At 35.1% G+C, this 24,354-nt stretch overlaps 2 protein-coding genes across 3 annotated transcripts; one reads left to right on the forward strand and one right to left on the reverse strand.

Annotated features, from left to right (window-relative positions):
• The first annotated feature begins 1,562 nt into the window (after positions 1 to 1,562).
• Positions 1,563 to 8,753, forward strand: gphra (golgi pH regulator A). The gene is made up of 14 exons (XM_039683246.2): positions 1,563 to 1,788; positions 2,016 to 2,075; positions 2,171 to 2,274; positions 2,359 to 2,465; positions 2,568 to 2,669; positions 3,421 to 3,541; positions 3,633 to 3,713; positions 4,229 to 4,338; positions 4,819 to 4,907; positions 5,035 to 5,127; positions 5,219 to 5,314; positions 6,382 to 6,471; positions 6,712 to 6,777; positions 7,823 to 8,753. Exons 1-14 carry the CDS (start codon positions 1,747 to 1,749, stop codon positions 8,027 to 8,029), a joined length of 1,368 nt encoding a protein of 455 aa, XP_039539180.1. The 5' UTR covers positions 1,563 to 1,746; the 3' UTR covers positions 8,030 to 8,753.
• Positions 8,754 to 9,293: 540 nt separating this feature from the next.
• Positions 9,294 to 24,328, reverse strand: pdzk1 (PDZ domain containing 1). Of its 2 annotated transcripts, XM_039683245.2 has the most exons (9): positions 24,226 to 24,328; positions 19,944 to 20,156; positions 19,622 to 19,850; positions 18,953 to 19,089; positions 17,670 to 17,865; positions 14,203 to 14,399; positions 13,476 to 13,697; positions 10,572 to 10,898; positions 9,294 to 10,125 (listed from the first exon to the last, which is right to left on the reverse strand). In XM_039683245.2, exons 2-9 carry the CDS (start codon positions 20,148 to 20,150, stop codon positions 10,057 to 10,059), a joined length of 1,584 nt encoding a protein of 527 aa, XP_039539179.2. In that variant the 5' UTR covers positions 20,151 to 20,156; positions 24,226 to 24,328; the 3' UTR covers positions 9,294 to 10,056. The 2 variants fall into 2 exon arrangements, with proteins under 2 accessions (XP_039539179.2, XP_088989458.1); XM_089133332.1 differs by lacking the exon at positions 24,226 to 24,328 and having other exon boundaries at positions 19,944 to 20,173.
• Between the last annotated feature and the right edge of the window lie 26 nt (positions 24,329 to 24,354).

Here is a 24,354-nt window from a genome sequence, read left to right on the forward strand (position 1 = left end):
TGACACTATCTAAGATCTATGATACTTCACCAACCTACATAGCACAATCCCCCTTAATTCTAACTCTGTCAAATTCTTAGCTTTGTTTATACAACCTACTGTCTGTGTATGTATCAAGTTCAAGTTCATGTTTATATTTAGGTTTATGTTCAAGTCAAATCATAGTTAAATCATGCCATCATCGTGTTTTGTTTGTATTTGTCCAAGTTCTGTTATGAAAGCTGCACTTGAGTTCACTTCAAACTGCCTTCAGTAGACATTTCTGCTACAACTGTATAGATCCGTTCTATAACTTTTTTATGTAGACATTACAACTCTGCATCCTAAAGGTCAGACAAAGGTCAGACAATATGCAAAATACAATTTGATTGAACTAAAATGAATAAAGTAAAGGAAAAAGGAACTTCAACTGATGTAGTGACGTTATATCTTATGAAAATTACACCGCAGGCTGAATGGGCCATTGGGACTTCTGTGTGGTGACAGCTTTTCACAGGATGTGATTTAACCAAGACACCCATTTTCTCTGTTCCATATTGCTTCAGTCTGATGAGACTTTCCATCTTAATAATGAAACACCCATCGCTTGCCTCATTCACACACGAGCAGCATTATCTCTCTCTCTCTTTATCTCTCTTTGTAAAATGTCTGTCTATCTATCTATCTATCTATCTATCTATCTATCTATCTATCTATCTATCTATCTATCTATCTATCTATCTATCTATCTATCTATCTATCTATCTATCTATCTATAAACAAACATTGTTTATTATCATGTAGCCTCTGATGTAGTTGATAGTCTGTTTGCAACGGGTTGTGTTGTGCTTGCTTTCTACATTTGTGAGGTGGTGATGCCCTCTAGTTCAAAAAAAAAAAGCACATACAACGAAGGCAAACATATCTTTCTACAATGCTAAGGATAACGAGTAAAAGGCTCAACACAGTTTAACATAAAATGAATCAAAATTTAAATCAAAATTTACATTAACTTAAAATTAACAAAAAAATAAATAAAATAAAATAAAAAGGTTCAAATTTAGAATCAAGGGGCAATGTCATACCAAGTCATAAGCAATCAAAAGATCAAGCAACTTAATCACACACCTCTCTCTTTTTTTTAAGGGCTCTAGAAAAATATAGCCTATTAAGCCTATAAAGACTTAAAAAATCTACATTTGTGGATGAAAAATTTTGCAATGTTATTACAATGTTATTAATCAAATAAACGTTAGCACAGCAGTCTTTGAGAATTCCACATAAAATATGTTGTAAAGTAAAAGCAAAACCATCAACAACCACCTTCTTTTCTATCAACCAGTCCTGAACCACTATCCTGAAGATTTTGGACCAATTGCATGTAAAGAAGATATGGTCAGTGTCTTCAAGATGGTTATTACAGAAAGAACAGGGGACACTATCTATATTACATTTTTGATTTACAGTAAGAATCTGTTAGGAGGATAGATTTCATTTAAGATTTTGAAGTGTGTTTCTTTTGCTGGTGACGCCCTCTAGTGAATACATTACGAAACAATCGATGATGACATTACTGTGCGCCGGAAAACTTGTTTGTCCCATGCCTTGACGTCAGCAGCTTGACAGCTTGGTTAGACACTTGCCCTGTTTAAAATTTGTTTCTCTGTAACTTATACCATAGACGGTATTAACCAATAATTGTGACATTATGAGCTGATAGTGCGTTCGCCATTTTCTGTCTATTAACTTGGTACCACATGCTACGTCATGTCTTTCTTCGTAGATTCCGTCATAATGTTCACTTCTCAGGTAAGTCCTCTTTGACATTAAGTGCATACGAACAATGCTATCAAAATGTCTATTGTATACAGTGTACAATGAACAGCACGTTACCAAGTTTTAATGGATTGAATAGTTGTACAAGTACTTTTGAAGCTGTCTGGTTTTTGGTTGCTGACTGCATATTGCAATATATAATGTTCCATCCACATAGAAAAGCTTTAAGAATGCTCCAGCTAACAGTTTTCTACACACAGGTGCTGTTTTTCGGGTTCGGGTGGCTGTTTTTCATGCGGCAGTTGTTTAAAGATTATGAGGTATTGTGCATAAGAGTGTATATTTAACCCAGTTTGTGTTGACTCTGGCCTTTGAGTATTTCTCATACTGGTGATATTTCTCAATTCTTCATCAGGTTCGACAGTATGTTGTGCAGGTGGTGTTCTCTGTCACATTTGCCTTTTCTTGCACCATGTTTGAGCTCATTATCTTTGAGATTCTTGGTGCATTAAGCAGCACGTACGTATTCATGATTTACTTGATGAAATCGTCATTGATGAGAACTGTAGATCAGATGATCACATGCTGGTTGTTTCCAAACAGGTCCAGATATTTCCATTGGAAGCTGAATTTGTATGTAATATTACTAGTTCTAATATTTGTGGTGCCTTTCTACATTGGCTACTTTGTGGTCAGTAATATACGTTTATGTAAGTAAATTCAGTTCTCACTTTATACAGTATTCCTTAACTTTTCCATTTGCTCAAAGTTTGCTCATGCACTGCACATGTTTGCTTTCTTCTCTCTTACAGTGCATAGACAAAGGTTGCTTTTTTCATGCGTGGTCTGGTTCACTTTCATGTATTTCTTCTGGAAACTGGGCGATCCTTTCCCTATTCTTAGTCCAAAACATGGTAGGCACTGTTCTTGTCACTTTAAGACCAAATGTATAGATCCAATATACTCTTACACAGTATGTTTCTTTCTCAACTGTTCACACATTCACTTAATACATAAATAATCGCGTTTACAAGGGTGCTTATAAAGATGAGCATTTTGACAATTAAGTACGGTTCAAGCCCAATTGTGTGGTAGGGACGAGCAATAAGGGCTTAAACCTATATCTCAATTTTCTGGTATTTATTGTGATAATTATATCAATGACGATATAAATACAGTACCAGTACAAGTGATAGCTCCATCTCCATGCATCATCTACAAACATCTACAGTAAAATGTATCCATCATCAAATAGGCTCCTATAATTTACCAATTACTTGAAAAAAAAAAAAAAATTGTACAAATCCAAATGCCAGCCCTTCCAGAAATGGAAACATTAATAATCATAAGATAGTACTACTATGAGTTCTACCACTAATAACAATATAAACCACACCAAGGATGAGCTGATGGGTTCATGAATATGAATCACAAAAAAACAAACAAAAAAAAACAAGAAAACAATATGAACAAATAATAATAAAAAAAAACAGAATTGATTGGTATATGAAGAGTTTTTAGTAGATTATGTGAACAACTATTTGTTTAATTTGGAATAATGGAAACCAGTTAATCATGCACTCATTAGGAAAGTAAATATATTAATAATATAAATGATGTTTTCCATCTCAATAGTAGATGTGTATCTCTTTCTTGTGTTTTCAGGCATTCTGTCCATAGAGCAGCTGATTAGTCGTGTGGGGGTCATTGGGGTCACACTGATGGCTCTTCTGTCCGGCTTTGGTGCTGTAAACTGTCCTTATACATACATGTCTTATTTCCTAAGGTTACTTTGCTCTCAGACACATAATATAACAAGTGTGTTGTTTTGTATTTATATTTTTTGTAATAGATATTTGTTTGGCTTGTTTGCTCAGAAATGTGACAGACAGTGATATCCTGGCCCTCGAAAGAAGACTGCTCCAGACTATGGACATGATAGTCAGTAAAAAGAAAAGGTAAGAGATATAAAGAGAGTGATCCAATCAGTTCAGTTATATATATATATATATATATATATATATAATTTTTATTTATTTATTTTATTCCTGTGATGGCAAAATATAATTTCCAGCATCATTATTCCACTCTTCAGTGTCACATGATCATTCTAATATGCTGATTTGATGCTCAATAAACATTTAATATTATTATCAATGTTGAAAACAGTTGTGCTGCTTAATATTTTGTGGAATCCGTGATAGATTTCAAGATTCATTGATGAATAGAAAAATCAAAAGAATGGTATTAATTTGAAATATAAATCTTTTGTAACTTTATTAGTCACTTTTGATCACCTGAACACTGAAGAAAAATATTTGTTTCTTACAAAAAAAAAAAAAAATCCTACTCATGGATGTTATATGAACATAAAAAAGTAAATAATTTAAGAACATAAGTTTTTGCATTCAAGAGTTTTATCATAACAGATTAAGATTTTTCTTTATAATAAGTTTTTAATATCTCTTTGTAGGATTGCCATGGTAAGAAGGCAGATGTACCAGCGTGGAGAGGAGCAGAATAAGCAGACAGGATTTTGGGGGATGATAAAGAGTGTGACTTCTTCACCATCCGGCAGTGAGAGTATCCTTAATGACCTGGTTTATTTGAGACAGCAGGCTAATGTTAGTGTTCCTAAGTTGCAGGCCAGCTTTTGTCTCACTTGGGAGTGACCCAGCAACTGGAGCGTTACTGAGATCATATATATTAATCACCATTGTGCTCTAAGTGTCTGTGCAAAGCGCTTAACCCCGTTCACTCCTAGAGGACTTCCTCAACAATTTACTAAAATATAGTTATTTTTGTGAGATAAAGTATATATTTTTTAACAACTTTATTATGAATCAGAAACAAGCTTCCACAATAAATCTCAATTAATGTACTCAGGATTGTATTTTCTTCCATGTTGTATTACAGTATAGTACATGTACATATAGTATTATATATAGTACAGTTTCCAACACTGAGAGCTCCCATTTTTTTGGGTTGTGATGCAGCGGGCTTTGGACCACTGGCTGAAAGTTAGTTTGCTGTGACTAATGTTTCTTAACTCTGGCACTGCAGATCTTTCCCTGATCCAGCAGGAAGTGGATGCTCTGGAGGAACTCAGTAGACAGCTTTTTCTGGAGACCGTGGACCTGCAGGCCACCAAGGTATTTATCAAATGAACTACAGGACTACAGAACTGCCTAAGATTTATTTCTATGCACCTTTTTCCTAAAAATTAAAAATAAATATTAAAATCACTACATGAACAGTCTTATGTTTCTGTATCCCAAGGAACGGATAGAATACTCTAAAACATTTCAAGGGAAATACTTCAACTTCTTGGGGTATTTCTTCTCCATCTACTGTGTGTGGAAAATATTTATGGTGAGAACTGTTTCCTCATGTTATGATTTGCTTGTACTATAGAGTTTTGTAAGAATACATCTCAATCAGTGATGTAATGTGTTCTTCGTAGGCCACTATAAACATCGTGTTTGACCGTGTTGGGAAGACTGACCCGGTGACAAGAGGAATCGAGATCACAGTCAACTACCTCGGAATTCAGTTTGATGTACGTTATTTTAACCGTTAACTTGAACTCCTTATATTTGGCTAATTAAATCTCCATTAGACTTAGTCTTCATTTTATTTTTCTCTTTTGCTCAAATTTTGTTACTCCGCATTGAATTGTGAAGGAGTTGGTTAGATTTTTTTTTTTTATGTTTTGAAAGTCTGTCAAGCTCACCGCTACATTTCTTTAATCAAAAATACAGTAAAAAAAAAAGGTTTCCTATTCAAATATAAATTAAAATGTAATGTATTCCTGTGATGTTACATCTGAATTTTCAGCAGCCATATTGGAAATAATTCCAACATGCTGATTTGCTGCACAAGAAACATTAAATGTCTTATCAATGTTGAACACAGCTGTGCTTAAACTTTTTGTGGAAATGGTGAGGCATTTTTTTCAGTTCAAAAGAACAGCATTTATTTAAATTAGGAATCTTTTGTAACATTATAAATTTCACTTTTGAACAATTTACTGCATCCTTATTAACTTTTTACTTTTAAATCTTTCTTGACACAAAACCTTTGAAATGCTAGTGAATTTTTTTTTTTTTTCAAGGATAAGGTTTGGTGATGCTAGAGGTGCATAAATCATCCCTTTTAATGTCTCTTCATCTTCTAGTGCTTCTCTTCCTCCTAATGGCCAATATATAAAAACTGATCAGATCGCATTGTCACACCAGGATAAATTACCACACCAGTTGTTTGTTTACCTTTTTTAATGATAGTAAATGATTACATTTGTTATTCCACAGTCATTTACATAATCGCTGTGTACTAGTATCCACCCTAATAGACTTTATACTCATGATGACTGCGGTTGTATATGCAGGCTGTGATTGTGTGTGCTGTGTCAGCTGACATTTACAGCTTTGGTTGGCAGTTAATTGTTCCCCAGCCTGTTAAATGATGTTTAATCTTTCCCCATGGGAAGGTAATGATTCAGCCTCTTAAACATGTAATCTTGGTCCAGCTTCACTCTCGCAAGCGCAAGTGCTGCTCATCCCTTTTCTAATGGATAAAGCCTCTTAATTTATGTGCAGAAGAACTTAAACCTCTGTTTTCCCACAGGTCAAGTTCTGGTCTCAGCACATTTCCTTCATCCTGGTGGGAATCATCATAGTCACGTCCATACGAGGCCTTTTAATCACACTCACCAAGGTAATAAAGGATGAACATGTTTTTTTTTTTGTTGTTCTTTGTTCTTGTTCTTTTTCTCATTCAGTCTTATCACTTAAGGGAAAACAGTCACGCATTACATGTGCGTAGGCGTGTTGGTTCAAGATTATATCCTTGAGCAACTGCAACATGGTATTGGCTGAATTCAGTTTCTGAGAAGCATTAATGATGTTTAAAGCTCATTAAAAGCAGTTTTGGGTAATCTTTTTCTTTTGTTCACAGTTTTTCTATGCCATCTCCAGCAGCAAGTCCTCCAATGTTATTGTGCTCGTCTTGGCTCAGATCATGGTGAGACAAAATATAAAATAGAATAGAAATAACTATATATTTCTACAAAATGTATCTTAAATTAATAAGAAGTGACAGTGAAGACATGTGAAGATTTATATTTCAATATAAATGCTTTTCTTTTGAACTTTCTATTTATCAAATAATCTTGAACAAAAATGGCATGATTTCCACAAAATATTTATTTTTATATTTTTCCACAAAATTTGTATTTAATTCAAGTCAAAAAGTGATGGTGAAAGACGTTTGTGTTTTGAATGATTTCGGTTACAAATAAATGCTGTTCTGTTGAACTTTATCTTCATTAAAAAAAAATTTCTACAGTTTCCACAAAAATATTAAGCAACTCAGCTGTTTTCAACATTGATAATAATAATAAATGTTTCTTGAGCAAAGCAGCATATTAGAATAATTTCTAAAGGATCATGTGACCGAAGACTGGAGTAATGATGCTGAAAATTTAGCTGTGCCAACACAGAAATAAATTACATTTGTAAATATATTCTAATAGAAAAAAGGTCATATTTTACAATATTGCTGTTTTTCACTGTACTTTTGATCAAATAAATGCTGCTTTGGCGAGCATAAAATATTTCTTTCAAAAGCATAACATTTTTACTGACTCTGGAAATTTTTAAACAGTTCAGTGTGCAGCAGAATTAATAGATGATTGATTAATATATATATATATATATATATATATATATGTTATACATGTGCATACATTATATATGAAAATTGAAAATAGTCTAATATTATGTTATAACCAATATTATCTCATGAAAAAAAAAATGACAGATAGAAACTAATATAGTCTCCCATATATTGTGAAATGAATCATAAAGAAACATTCCTGGTTCCAATTTTAAATAATTTACCAATATAAGTTCAAGAACTATTAAAAGAGTCAAAAGTCATACTAACTTTTGCTTCCAGTATTGTTGAAAAGTGCAACTGTTTTTGATTCCCAACTGTTAATATTGTAAACCCTTACTAAACAGAAAATGGTGTAGCATCTTACCCTCTCTCTACTGTCTTTTTGTAGGGCATGTATTTTGTGTCGTCGGTGCTCCTGATGCGGATGAGCATGCCATTAGAGTACCGCACTATAGTGACTGAGGTACTGGGAGAACTGCAGTTTAACTTCTACCACCGCTGGTTTGACGTCATCTTCCTGGTCAGCGCTCTCTCCAGCATCCTCTTCCTCTACCTGGCCCATAAACAGGCTCCTGAGAAGCACATGACCCTGTGACCTTACAAGTGACCTCATCAGAGACAGACGCACAGGACTGAAATGTGCCTTTTCTGTTGTCTCTCTATTTAGAATGACTTTCATGCCTCTATCCTATAATGAGCATTATTGGGTCTGTATTTCCTGAATCAGGAGGGGCCCAGAGACAGTGTTTATTAGACTTTGGGTTTAAAGACTGTGATGCTGGTTCACTGTATCATTTGAATAGATTTATATTATTGGAGGGAACAAAATTGCATACAATATTGGTGTATTTTTTTTTTATAAAGAGCATAAAAATTCCCATACCAGGTGTTATGTTTTCCACAGTAGGTGAACAAAAATAACCCGTCTTACTAGTTTGTTTGGCATGAAACCAGCCTCGAACCATCTTTTATCATTAATAGACAACACATACTGTTTATCTCAGCAACACCCAGAGATGTTACAGTGGACTGTTGGACTCTAGTTTTGCTTACAAGCCTGTTAATCGTTACTGTCATTTCATGTCTTGTCCAGGAACATTAAGAATGATTCACATATTGATACTGTATGGAGTGAGTGAGAGCCATAATCTGAAATCGTGCTGGCATTTATGTTAATTTAGGCTATTTTGTGTTCTTTTTTGTTAGATGGACGGGTGTTTTTGATTTACTAAATAGGCTGTGCCAGAGACGTAACCGTCCATGGTTTATGCTCAAATTAAGTCAGCTCAGAATTCAATAAAAAAGGCTTTTCAAACATTTCCACTGTTTCTTCAGTTATATTCAGTAGTTTAAATCCTGCCAATTTAAAAGGTTTTACTTATCTGGAGATAGTGTTTTAAATATGTTGCAGGCCTCTCCCCTCAACTTATTTCACCATTTTGAAGTGATGTGACCAGTGATGTTTCTCTAAAAGTGTCAGAGATTCCTTACGTTTATTGGCTGCCACCTCTGTAGATATGCTAGTAGCATAGTGTTGTTCTGTGATGTGACGGGTACAACTGAAGTCTCCAAAATGGTCAATCAAATTTTTGTGGAAAATTGTAGTATTTACTAAATGTCCAATTCATTATTTGTTTTGACATTCATGTACCTTTGTAATCGAAATAATTTCCCCTCCCTCTTGCACCAACATTTCTTCTCTGATGACATGTTTACTAGCGTGAGGGCGGGACAACCTGTCACACATGAGATCGACCAATAGCAAACCACAGCCATCCAATGAATTCCCAATGGACAAAGTCAAGTCCAATGTTTAACTCCAATATACATCACAATATGGAATAAAACACTGTCGCAACTCCAATTACATGCCGGCTTTAATTATTGTGTAGATTGCTCTCTGAAACTCAGTGTAATTTGCATAAAACATTGTTTTTTGTGTACCAATTACAGTGTTGAAAAACAGTGATGCCAACACTTGCTTAAGAACTTGCTAAATCCACCTTTAAAATGAAAAGAATGGGTTACTCTGAATTCGATTTGATATTGCACCAAATACAGACCAGGTTTTATTCATTAGGCATCCACCATGGAAAAAAACAAAACAAAACATCTAGTAAAATAAATTACATATCAAGAGGTATGCATTGTCTGAGAGTCTGTAACTGCGTATAATTTGATATCTCATAAATCAAAAGTATATTAAAGCAAGTTTAAATAGATTGTCATTGTAGAGCCCAATGAAAGCAGTACAGAAATAAGCTGTTGTATTTGATATCCTTATTAAAGTTATCAATGTTCTTGCAGTCTTTTGTTCAAATGGGCATTTCATCTCTTAATAGATTCTGCAGTTTATGAGGTAAGTGCATCGATATGTCACTAAATCACATTGAAAGGGCACCTTTATTTTAAGGTGTCCTTGTTACAAAGCAATTATATATTTAAGTACTGAGTAATATAATAAACACATATTTACTATATGGTTTGGTTTTGGGCTGGTTGCATTTAATTATGCATAATTTACTGTTGTACTATATAGTAAGTTCATGTAACATGTCTAACAAGGGCACTAAAATAAAGTGATATTAAACGTATCTGTTGGTACAGGAAAGTGTAGTGCGCTCAGAGCCTTTCGTCCTCACTCGTATCTGATGCTGAAGATGATGATGATGATGAGGAGGAGGAGGAAGCCTAGGGTGAAAAGATAGATGCTGGAGTCAGGATTTAGTCATAGTTCATAGTCAAGATAGAAATCATTATAATATGATGATTTTCTGCTCAAGAAACATTATTATTATCAGATAAAAATAATCTTCAAATTGTATTAATCTAATCTAACTTTATGGAAATCATTGTCTTTTTAGAATTATTTGATGAATAGAAAGACAGTATTAATTTGAGTAAAAAAGTAAATGACCCCTAAACCTTTGAATGAATCAGTTTAAAGGAATAAAAATATATATATATAAACATACTAAAAAAAATACTTGTTTGAAAAAATTCAAACAAGTTTGGAATGACATGAGGTTGAGTAAAAGATGACGGAATGAAAGAAAAAGTATTGTGAGGCATATTGAAAATGTTGAAACCCTAGTTCTGTCTGCTGAGAATGGGAAATATTGGAAAACAGTACTGACCCTTGAACGGGTTTGAGCTGGTGGAGTGGCTGGTCTTTCACTCTCACTTTCTGTGTCTTTCCTCTTGTCCTCTTGTATATAAGCTGGTGCTGGGACATCAGTGGAGGGCTCATTATTCAGCAGTTGAGGGGTGATGGCGATCCCTTGTGCTTTCAGGTAGTCATAGGCTGTCCTCTCAGCCACTAAGAGGACCAGCGTGTTCCCGCTCTTGCGGATGAGGTTAACGACTTCCTCATGTGTGCTCATTTCCACGTTCACCCCGTTCACCTCTACAACCATGTCTTCATCCTCCAGTCCCGCTCTGTCTGCTGCTCCACCTTTCACCACCTGGCAGAAAAAAAATCATTAAAGGTGCAATGTGCAATATTTTTGAGGATCTATTGACAGAAATGCAATATAAGATCCATATCTGTGTTCAGTGGTGTATAAAGACCTTACTCAATGAACCGTTATGTTTTTATTACCTTAGAATGAGACATTTATATCTACATAACCGCAAGCACCCCCTTCTATGAAGGTCGACATATTGTGACATCATGTTTCTACCGTAGCCGACTAGTGCTAAAGAGCGCGTTTCGTTTATACCTTGAAAGAGAAGCCGCAGAAAGCAAGAAGCTAGCCATAAACAGTAGCAGAGCCCGTCTAACGGAAAGCCTTGGCACTTCCTATTAGCCCCATTGTGTATAATCATGGTTGCAGTTCCATTAGAATTCCACTGGAGGTGATCAAGAGCGAGTGTAGAATGAATGGGAGTCTATGGGGCTAAACGGCTAAATGTGTCTCTTTTTCCTGCTTGTCGTTGAATCAACATAGATTTTATTGTTGATTCCGCAAGTTCAATATAGATTAGGCAAAAAAGTCGAATGAACGACTACTTATGTCCTTTCGATTTCTTACAGGTTAGGCCGGAACACGCTAGCACTCTGCTACTGTGTGACGTCATCACATTTTTGAATGGATATTTAGAACAGATAAGTGAACTTAAAAATGCAATTTTCAGCTTAGTGTATTATCTTAGCCCTCCCTTTTGAATGCAACTTTCAAATTACTTGACAAAAAATTACATCCTGAGAAAAGTGGATTTCTGGGGGTGAAACCCCATAGACTCCCATTCAATCTGCACTCGACCGCGAGCGCCCCCGCATGGACAGAGACGTGTTACTGCAGCCAGTCCAGAAACCGGAAGTGACCAGCCAGTGCCAATTCTCTTCAATTAGACATTCTCAGTGGTGTAAAATATGTAGTTGGATTGTTTCATGCAACTTAGTTCTTCTCCCTTGCTCTGTTATGACTTTGACAATCAGCTGATTAGAACTGTTGATCATAAAACAGTAACGTTACAGAAGTCAACAACCTGTCGATCTTAAGCATTTGAAGTCGATCATGAAAAGTTTACAAAACCAGAGGAAAAAAAATCATTATTATTTATTAATTTGTGTGTTGTAAATGGTGTCTAGGGGATGCAGAGGCACGCTCACTGTTACGATCACGTCATTTTTGTCGCACGCACCTTTGAGCTCATGCAGACACGTCAAGTATAAACAAGTATAAACAATGCTTTACGCTTTAACCAGCTCAGCCACAGCCCTACAGCATAACAGCTCATATTAGCCAGCTAAACTTTTACTACCCTGTTAGAAAAAATATGTAGTTGGATAGTTTCATGTGGTTCTTCTCCTTTACTGTATTATGGGTTTGCTATGTGGGGAGAAATGTGCTGGTTACGTTCGTGAGACAATCAGCTGATTACTATTATTATATTATAAATTTAAACCCTTGATCCTCACCTAACTATGACTTGGTAAGCTTTATACATGATGTGGTTTTATAATGGACTGTGGTAAACAGTGACAATGTTACACACTCTTGGCTTACTCTGGCTATTCTCTGCTGTCTCAGATGACAATATGTTTGTCCTGTTTTAGCCACCGTAGCTTCTTCGAAAGGGAGGGGTGAGCAGTGGACGGAGCCATTAGTGCAACTTGGAACTGAACCGCTAGATGTCGCTAAAAAATCACACATTGCACCTTTAAAGCAGTTACGCACCCTCATGTTCTATATCTGAAGGATATTTGTGAAGATACTTATAGATTTGTTTTCCTAGCTAAACTTTAAAAATTACAATAAAAATATCATTAAGGTGGTTTCTCCGTATACTACTGAAATACTAATACTAATATACAGCTTATAAGTGAATAACAACAACTTAAATTGCAGTCAAAATTTCAGATTATCAGACAAAACCGATTTTTATTTAAGTAATCATAATTTGAAATTGCATTTAATTTTGCTTTGAACCAGCGTAATTCTGTTCGTCGTGAAAACGATTACATTTATTAATTTAACAAGTAAGAACATGGTTAAAATATGGTGTTGATTGAGCAATATTAAAATATATTAAAATATGTGAGATTATAATAAACTGGGTTAGTGATGATAAATGTATAAACTTGGTTATTGTTTATTTAAAACACATTCAGTTGATTGATAGTATTACAAAAATCCTACCTAGTTTTTTTTTTTAACCAGTTCAATGTAGGCTACTACAGATAAATGTGCACCACATTAAGTTTATTATAGTTAATGTTCCATCCAACTGGATGGATATTTTAAATCTTAAATTTATAACTACATTTTGAGTATGGCACTTGGATTATATGGTTTGGGGACAACACTTATGATTATTTTATGATGCTTTCATGGTGCTTTCCTGCTTTGCTGGAGCTTGACAGACACCACACCCAATTTACTTTCATTAAATGGACAAGAACAGCAGGTATTTTCTTTAAATATGTCATGAGTGAACCTATTAAACCTATTAAGTGAAACTATTGAAACACTGAACCTGTAAAAAAATAGATCTAGACAAGCTTTCTATAAATGTCAGTAAGACATTTCTCAAACCTCTTTGATGTACTGTCCATTAACTCCCTGGATGCCATTGAGATGGAAACCAAATCCAGCGGCAGTCTTCTCAAGTCTGCACAGTTTGGGTTTGTGGTCCACATCTGATGGGACAGGTACAGCTGGGACAGGCACAGGCACTGCTGGAGCAGGTTCATGCTCGGGATAGCCGGGCAGAGATCCTCTCATTTCCTCCCAGTACAGAAGTGGAGATGCACCACCCTTGTCAGAACAGTATCATTCAATAATTTAATATAGTATGTAAAGTATAATATAAAACAAATGCAAGTGGAATATTTAAGACTACAATTTTCTTTACACTTATTTTGATGGTCCATATTATACATACGCAAATAACATTGCAATGTGCATTCTCATTAGAGTATTTGTAGACTGTTAGTAGACTGTTAAGTTTGGGTAAGGTGTTAGGGCTCGGGTTAAAATTATTTGACATGTTTGCAAAGTTGCTTATGGTCAGTATAATGTCTGTTGTGGAGCATCAAAATAAAGAGTTATTAGATATTAAGCAGACAGTCTACTATACTCTAATGAGAGTTAATTGGCGTAGTTGCAAGTCACTCATGGTTAGTAGAATGTCCAAAGAGGACCATCAAAATAAAGTGTACCCAATTTTTTTTTAATATAAATTCAAGTACGCAGTCACCAGACATTGTGCATTCAAATTATTCCTGTATTGCAGCAATGTCATTGATTGAAAATGACTCACCAATTTGTACATTTTCTCAGTTTCAGCATCCAGCACCAGGAGGCAGCACTTGTTTCCTTCTTTACCAATTTTGTTCACCACCTGCTCATGTGTGCAGTTATTGATTTCCTCTCCGTTCACAGCCACAAGTCGGTCCCCATTCTTCAATCCTGCTCTCTCTGCGGGGCTTCCTTTGTCTATTTCTCCAATGTAATGACCTGAGATACAACACAAAAAAACGTCATGAATCAAATATTGAAACATGACACAAACATTTTCTACTTCTTACTTTATCTTTTCACAAAGTTTGTTATTAGTATTGGAATTACTTCATTAGTTCTAACAAAAATATGCATATTTAACTAATTTCTTAGGCTATTTGTATTGTCGTTAAATGCTAAATTTACAGTGCAAAGATAACACTTTATTTCGATAGTCTACTTTGGACATTCTACTTACTATAAGTAACTTTGCAGGCTAGCTATGCGTCAATTGTCTTTAAAGTATTAGTTGACTGTCTGCTTAATATCTGGTAACTCTTTATTGTGACGCTCCCCAACAGACATTCTGATGAGTGACTATATGTAACTTGGCAACTATAAGTCAACTTTTTCTCCTAAACCGAACCCTAACACCAACCTAACCCTATACTGACAGTTTACTACAGCCTACTAATACTCTAATGAGAGTTAGTTGACATGTAGTTGAAAAGTTACTTAGTAGAAATCTAAAGTGGACTATCGAAATAAAGTGTAACCAGTGTAAATGGTTGTTAGATGCTATACTTTGTGGCAGATGTTTGCACCTCAGTGTATTGAAATACATTATAAAAACAGTATGCAATAATAACATTAATGTATACGATTATTTATTAAAATCATAAATGGACACGGCCTTATTTGGACATTACACCTACCCATAACCCTATCTGATAAACACTTCATTCTCACTATAAAATATCCATTAGGCACTATTTTCACTTTTTAAATATCATTAAAATAAACACCCCTCCAAACTGATATGCGATGGGAAACGGGAGAGTGAGTTCAGAAAAGGTGCTTCCAAAGCTTTCACTGCTCCGGTTATCACATGGGTTTCTTTTGCAATTTTCTCTGGCTTTATCAGACAATGGTGAGCGGATTTAGTGGAAATATAGCCTCTGCTAACAGCTGTTTGTACATAGTGTAAATAGACTCTCAGATTTAGACACTTTAATGTTTTATTTTAGCTGAATTGAACTGGTTTTATAATTTACATAGGTATTGGACCGACATGTATCAACATTGAACTGATTTCAATTGATTAATGACTGTTTAGAGCTGATTTGCAGCAGAATTGAAAGTATATGTCAATACCTTAAAATTGTAAGTTTAGTTAACACATATCCATGTTGTCAAGACATTAAAGCTGCAATACCTAAGATTTAGATGCCGCTAGAGGGCTCTACATTCAAAACAACAACAATGGCTTTGCTTGATGACGACGTGGAGAAACGCGGAATGATGGGAACTGTTGTTTTCAACTCCACCGTGGATAAATCAGTCAGACGGGAATCGAAAATTAGTTGTCATGGATGAGGTAAAGTTCGATTTCTATAAACGTTGTGTTTAATGACATGCTTGTTTTTCATTAAACTGAAATAACTGCGCAAGAAAAGTCAGGTTTAAAAGTAAATTAGTTATCACAGATGTTACTGTACGAGTCACTGGACGAAGCTATGGTGGAGAGGGTTTGAAGGGGCAGGTCTCTTGCAAGGATTTGACGTGGCTGGTCCTCCTTGGTAACTTCATAAAAATAAAAAATCAATTTAATGTACATTTTACACATGTTTTCATGTCGTGTAAGTATTCAACCACAGCTACAGTTTCACAAAATTAACGTTAAGGGGGTCGCACACCGGACGAGAAGCTGCAGCGCTGCGTCGCACCACATAATTATTCGAACACATTATTATCTATAAGTGTACACATACCGGCGGCGCCCAGCAACGCCTCAATCAGGACCGTGTTCAAAATCCTGCTGCGCCACAGAGCGCCATTTACACAGTTTTATATAAAATTTTAATTCTTTTTGTCTCAAACCGTTGCTAATGGATCCTGACTTTGCCCTATGCTGCAATATGCATTTAGTTTTGCAGTGATTTACAGAAATTAGCTGCTTGAATGACAATTGCTGATGTTATTATTAGATTTTTCAGGTGAGATTCTCAATTCATTCCGTGAACGGATGATCTGAGGTAAAGTTTTCAGACAGAATGCAGACTCAGCAACGATTGTATTTAATTGTACAGTACAATTATAGCATAGAACAGACATTATCTTCATTTTCTGTCATTAAACATAACAATATTCCTGGCCATACACTGATGAGAAAGTGCGCGTCCGGTGCGCGATGCTGTGGAGTTGTCCTAAATGTGACGCGGCGCTTCTCGTCCGGTGTGCGACCCCTTTACAGCCAACCCGAGAATAAATGAAAAGAACAATTGTGCTCCATTCCATAACAAATGCGCGAAACAAGCTGTCGTTTGATAGACGCTAACGCACAACTACCGCATTTGTCCAGGACTACGCGTAGTACGAGCGGAAACCGAGGTAAGCGGATATGACGCGATTGACCCGCGACTCCCAGCTCACCCCTGCTCACACATCCCGTTTCCTTGGTTAAAATCTCAATTTTCTCGCGATTTAAATATTGTTTGAAACATATGGAATATTGTGAGTTATCATCTTTACTAAATGTATAACACTGGCCTTGTGATTTTGGGATATTTTAATGCAAAAATCTTAGGTATTCCACCTTTAACTCACAATGAAATTCTTTTTATAGGATCATAGAGCCATTACAGTTGTAGATAACCTTTGTATTGTATCTAATCAAAATTCCTCAGTTACACAATGTCCTTACATTGCAATAAACTTCAGTGAGTTCAGTTGGCACCACCATGCTAAACAAAAGGGTAATGATGCAATGGTTAATCGAATCTGGGCTGCTAACATAAAATTCCCAGGACCCAGAACATTACAATCCTGCTGTATTTCCCTTGTGTGCAGTGCACTTAATCTTAGGTTGCAACAGTGAGACGTCCGTCCAAGCAATTAGTGTACTATAAGTCAGAGTATGCATCTAAAGGATGCAATTCTTACTTACAAAAAGAATACAGAGCTTGTGACATTAAATATTCAAATCTACAACTACTTTTATATTCATTATAGCTGGTTGAGAAAAAAAAACTGCACTGCTATAACACGTCCTTCAGCATAAAGCAAAAGATAATCCACCAAGACACTAAGAAATGTTTAATTTACCCAAAATGAAAGCTCACAAATTGCCTATTTTGAGAATTTGGACAACTGAAGCAGATTTAATTTAGACTGCATCTAACTTTGAAAAGGCCTAAAGGTCAATATGTGAACGATAACACATTTTACTTAAGTGACGTGTAATGAGTATTTCATGTTGATATACTATGGCAGATTGCACATACTCACCTGAACGTTCAGGATCTTCTTTCAGGATGAAGCCATAACCATCTGCTCTCTTGATCATGTCTGCAATGCGTGGCTTATGTGAGAGGTGCCTGACCGTGGCGTGAGCCACCCCTGGTCGAATGCTTTTGCTCTTGAAGTATTTCTCAGCATCCTCCTCCACCAGCAGAAGCATTACTCTGTCACCGGCTGCTTTCACCTACAATAACAAAAGGAATACGTTATTATAATATTCTCCTCAATGCACACTGATATTTGGGGTAATGCAGGGTAAAACATTAGAGTCAAGGTCTTCACCAGCATGCATGACAGCTATTAAAGATAACCTATTATGATTTTTTGTGTTTTTTTGTGTTTTTTTTTTTACATATTTAACTTACATATCCATTACATTTACAACTTTAGTGTTTAATGTTGCTGTATGAGCATGAAAAAGGCCTGCAACGTTACAAAGCACAAAGTCACTCCAAAGGGATTTATTCAGTCCATCACTAAACACTGTTTCCCTGAAATGCCTCAATTGAAGTCTTGAGTTTTCTTCTGGTAACGTGCACATCCCAAAATTCTTCATTAATATAATTCCTGCCCAAGGCATATGCAAAAAATAAGAAGCAGCGAAGCCTTGATGAGTTACTTTAATAGTGTGTTGAAACTTGCGGTTATGCTAAGGTACATGACATTTCCAAAACACACTTGAAACGGTTGACCAATCACAACACGCTGGTCCAGCTGACCAATCAGAGCACATTTCAAAACGAGGGTCTACCGAAGGAACTAAACAGAGCATTACTGACAGACTGGGAAGAGAGGTGCTGCAACAATGTAAAACTATGTGAAAAATAATGTGTTTTTGAACATGCAAACATATCCTATTCTAGTAAAGCCCAAAAACAAATTCAAGACTTTGTAAAAGGGCATAATATGGCCTCTTTAAAGGAATAGATCACCCAAAAAATGATCTTTCACTCACCCTTATGTCACTCCAAACCTGTATGAATTTCTTTCTTCTGTGGAAGGCAAAATAAGATATTTTGAGGAATGTCAGTAACCATACAATGAAAGTGAACCAAACTGTATGGTTATCAAGATATTTCAAAATATCCTCTTTTGTGTTCTGAGAAGAAAGAAAGTCTACAGGTTTGGAATGCCATTAGGGTGAGTAAATGATGACAGTCTGATCCCTTTAAAGCTTGTCTGAAACCCTAAAACAGCTGTATTATAAAATTGTTGACAAAGGGGAAATGTTAGACAGTAATTATTGTAGTTAGGATGACAGGTTAACTTACCTTTTGCACAGTCTGATCATGTGTGAGACTCTCAACATTTTCACTGTTTATCTCCACCAAACGATCACCTATCTTCACACCCGCCTGATCAGCTACTGATCCTGACACCACTTCTGTCATGAACATGCCATGAGTACCTGAAAGAAAACAGGGTTAAAACAACTTCATTTCACGAGCCATTCCAAATATTTCAGACAATCAACATATTGGTTGATTTATCCAAGACAGGCCTGAGAAAACGAGTTAACCTTTAATTTTCTTAGCCTCAGATGACCATTTGCTGACTGTTGACAGCACTGGAAAACATGCTCTTGAGTTGGCAACCTGACTTGCTGACCATGAGCATTTCTGAGGATGAACTAATATACCAGGGTTCGCCAGTTTAGAGGCAAATCTTTAAAAGATATTCAGACTGAGGGTGAAATTTAACTAGATTCACTGCTTTTGTGAAATCGTTGTGAAGTCCCTCTTTTGGAACCTTTGTTTTGAAGTGTACTTTGGATGGACAACAATTGAGATTGCACCAATTTTCTTTACACATTTGCTATTTAATTTTCTATCTTCATGGTCCCATGGTCTATTGTTCAAGTATTCAATTCTTGGCCCAAATTGTAGACCAGGTGTTATGCTGTTAATCAAAGATCTGGCTGTGGGAGTTTTATAGCGTACCTTTGATGGACTTTAAGGAGAAACCCAATCCACTGCTGGATTTTTGCAGATAACAAAGTTTGGCTTTAGGGGCTGGTGCAGACACTCCATTCATGGTGGGTTGGCTCTGACCTGACTGGGACTGAGGGTCGGCAAGATTCACACCCTTGGCTTTGGCTGTCTTATAAGGCTCCTCTCCAAGAACGTATAATGTTACGCTCATCCCACTCTTTCTCACCAAATCTGCAACCTTACCCGAGAAAAAGTAATTCCTTTCAGTAGCCACAATCATGAGATTAATGAAACATTTTGAAAAGCCATTTCCAATTACAGTATATCAAACCTGACTGTGCTCCAAATTGTCCACAAAAGTTCCATTGACTTTGATAATGCGGTCTCCATCCTTCAAACCGGCCAGCTCAGCAGCGCCGCCCATCTCCAGGGCTCGGATCAGGTGACCCTCCTCACCGTGCTCCACTCGGAGGAAGAAGCCATAGCCCTGTCCCTCTCGCTTGGTCAGAGAAATAATACGTGGTCTTGGCCCAGCCATTTTTATCTGTTTGGAAACATTGGTTGATCAGTGTTGCCTCAACGCTGAGGTCATCTAAAATGTGATAATATGCTCTTCTTGGTACATCTGATCTTATCTTATCAGATGCTCACAATTCATTATATACCAGTCATTTGGTGATCAAATTGGAGATTACAATCTAGAATGTATTCATTTCTCATTATACGTGAGTTATAATGACAAAATGTTGTGAGATAAATCCCGGGTGTTGGCAATCAATGGCAGCAGACAAGTGCAGATTAAACAAAGAGGAACCCTTCCAAGCTGACGTGATTATACAATCTCGTGTTCTTGAAATGGAGGTGATAAGTAACTGGGGTAATATAGAATTATCAAAGGCCATATAATCATCGACCTGTGTTAGGGTGCATCTACCAATCTACTGAAGGTTTAAAGTCAACGTATTTCACATAAAAAGTTAAATTATTTCTGAGGCAGAGCAGGTATGTATTCTTAATTAACCCTTAAAGAGTTTCTGTATCCTGGGGGATACAGACATTTAACAGGCTGTAGGGGGAGGGGCTATGGGGGGAGAGGCATTCTTTGGTTGCAGTTGATGAGAAACACTGATAGGGTGATGGGTCATGTAATCAGGTCATGTGACTTTTTGCTATAACATTCCAAATATTTGTATCAAAATCCAAAATGGCAGCATATATGGACAAAGACACTCGCCATGAGCTAAGTGTTTTTATATTTTTCACGATTATGCTATTTTAGAGTGATTTTGTTTTAGAAAGTAGTTTTTTAAGGATAGTTTTACATGTTCTTGTTGTTATTTTCAAAATAATCTTCTCACAACTTTGATTATTAGGCATTGAATGTTTGCCCATATAAGGGTATTTTCCAGGGCTGATCACTCACAGATATTCACATGTTTTGAGGCCTGTTCTCTACAGATATTGAATAGGATAAAGGTTTTGGATGTGCCAGGATGGGCAGAAATCCATCATGTGTCAGAAGTGCAAAGTCAGGCTTTGTCTGGTCACTGGTCACTGGTCAGCCCCCCCCCCCTTTTTTTTTGAGAATGGGGGTTAAATGCTCTATTCACACTTAAATGGTTATAATTCAAGAATGCCTTGGAATATATACCCAAGTTTGGTCTTGTTTTAAAGAAAACACTCAGCAGATTATTGCTGAAGTGAAAACACTTCAAAAAATGAAAGTATGAAAAAGTTATGGAAGTTTTAATTCACAGTAAATCAAATATACTGTACTATGTATTTTTTTATTTTATATAAAATATATATTTTACAAAATATTTTTACTCTAAAATTACTATAAAATCAAAGCCATAAATCTAACCAAGTTATGTTCCAAATTTGAAGTTGATATCACAAAAATTGAAGTTCCCATGAGATTTTGTTTAGGCGTAGTACCAAAAATAGCCACTGGGTGCCATTGAATTCCATTGAATTTAGTTGTGTACATTCTGCCTTAACAAATTAATACATTTCTGTCCAAATATCAATTTTGTCACAAAATTTGGAACCTTGAGACTCAGACCTTTCTGACAATATGTGTTTTGTCAAGATTAGAAAAGGTTTTGATCATAAATTATGAAATATAATGATGCCCAAAAGGGGAGGAGCCTCATAAAATAAGTACTGTTTCTATGGTAACGCAACATTCAATTATAAAATGGTTTTCACAGGATGAATTCTGAGTTTATAAGCTTTCAAATTATACCTAATTTATGATAACTACTAAAATATGTGATATAATAAAAAAAGGCGATAAAAAATATTATTATATTTAGGATATATTTAGGAGGATAATATATACACATATATTATAATTTTTAGAGGATAATGTTATACTATACTTTTTATTTTTTATTGAAAAATACTAGATTATATGTTTTATTATGAACTTTTAGCATAAAAACAGAAGTTTCGATGATTAAAAGTGGGTGCATCAACTTTTTGTGACAAAGGTCAGACCTCCTGTTATGATGCAGATTTTTTTAGGTGCACTCTTGTCATAATTTCATTAATTACTCTTCCTACATAATTTAACACAAAACAGGGGTCGAATATTTAATTAGAAGTCTTAGACCTTTCCAAAAATATATAATTTGTCATAATTAGATTAGGATTTAATAGAAATACAGTGAAGTAAAGTTAGGCGTCCCGGTACCGGGACGGTGACAGTTAAGGGGTTAAAAAGTTATGAAATATTAAATGTATATCCTACATAGGCAATGCATCTTTGGAGAAAAAGTTCAGTTTTTTCCAATTTTTCTAATGTTGTATGGATAACATGAAAAATTGTAGCTAATTTATTGTTCATTAAATGTTTTAAAAGTTGTCATATTAACTATAATAAAAAATAAAAAAAAATTTGCAAAATGTAACCCTAAATGGGCAATGTATCTCGGGAGATACAGAGTATAACTTAGAAACTATAGGTCATATTTTGAAAAAAATGTATGAACTCTGCCATTTTAGTCTAGATACATACAAAAATAGCAATGAATCATTTTTCCATCAAAATTATTTATACTTGCCCCTTAAAGGGTTAAATATAAATTAAATTCAATTAGTTACTAAATTTAACTGGATATCAACTAAAATTAAATGATTAAGGGAACTATTAAAAATGTATTAACCTTCTGATTTTAATATACACCAATTAATCATGCGCAATAATACCAGGAATGTGTAATATAAAGAAAGAAATAACATATAAATAAATAAATAATAGAGTCAGCGCTCTGACCCAACTGTTAATTGTTAACAAAGTGGATAATTGTTTTTATGTCCAAGTACTTTGCTCTTAAACGCTTGTACATTGTCTCTGCAATTACGATTACAGATCATGAAATAAGAAAGAAAGAAAGAAATTAAGAGAGTGAGGGAGCGCTCTGATTCTGTAATTTTTCATTGTTACCAAATTGGCTAAATGTGTTTATTTTAAACTGTTTTGGTCTAAAACGCTTGTACATTATCTTAGTAATTACGAATGTCAATCATAAAAGGCTTCCAAGGCTTTGGCAAGATTGCCTACAGCCTTTGTTCATTTTCATAAATGTTTTACCAAGGAAAACTGCATAAACATAGCTGGAGATTAAAGCACCACAGATGCCATATCAATTACATAATACCTCACACATCAGCTGAGAGCTGAAGTACACTTCTCACACTTGAGTGCTTCATGAACTGCTATTTGAGCTAGTAATGATTTCACACCATCACATTATGCCTAGAACTACCTCCTTTCTGCTGTTTAATAATTAATGCTTACTTGCTTCAAGTTTCTCATCTGGTTCAAATAATTTGAAAACAAGAATTTCACTTAAGCTGTCAAACGGGTCAGGAAGCATGATAACATTTCTCAGCAAGATTCCAAAGGATAACTTAGAGGTCCGAGTATAGCATTATTCTATTCTATTCTATTCTATTCTATTCTATTCTATTCTATTCTATTCTATTCTATTCTATTCTATTCTGATAAAAGTTTCAAATGACATGACTGCACATTTTCCAAATTGTTGTCCAAAACATTTCTATTCCATTCCATTATATTTTATCCTTATACAACTTTCAAATTACATGACTCTAAATATACTGAATTTCTACTCTACTCTATTCTATTCTATTTTATTCTGAAAAAAATAAAATAAAATAAAATGACATGGAATATATTTTCCAAGTTGTAAGTTAAATTTTTATTCTATTCTATTCTGATAAAAACTTCCAAATGGTATGACTCTGTATATATTTTCCAAATTATATATATATATAATTTGTATAATTATATATATATAACATATATATATATATATATATATATATATATATATATATATATATATATAACATTACATATATATAACATCACATTATATAAAATTATATATATATATATATATATATATATATATATATATATATATATATATATATATATGCATTATTATCTTTTCTTTTTCTCTGATGAAAACGGTCAAACATGACTCTGAATCTATTTTCCAGATTTTAAGTTACACCTTAAAGCAGATAATATTTTAACGTATATGTATCTATGTTCTGCAAAGAAGTGTAGCACTCACCAGCTGCAGTCTCCTCAGTGTCCCAGTCTAAAGGAGGTGGCTGCTTGCTTCTGCTCAGGTGTTATCTAGCGTAAGTGTAAGCGTGTGTGTGAAGGACTTTGAAAGGCCAAAGGTTGATCTAAAAGGTGA

The sequence above is a fragment of the Pimephales promelas genome, chromosome 7 (genome assembly GCF_988280905.1).
Source record: "Pimephales promelas chromosome 7, fPimPro1.hap1.1, whole genome shotgun sequence".
Lineage (NCBI taxonomy): Eukaryota > Metazoa > Chordata > Actinopteri > Cypriniformes > Leuciscidae > Pimephales > Pimephales promelas.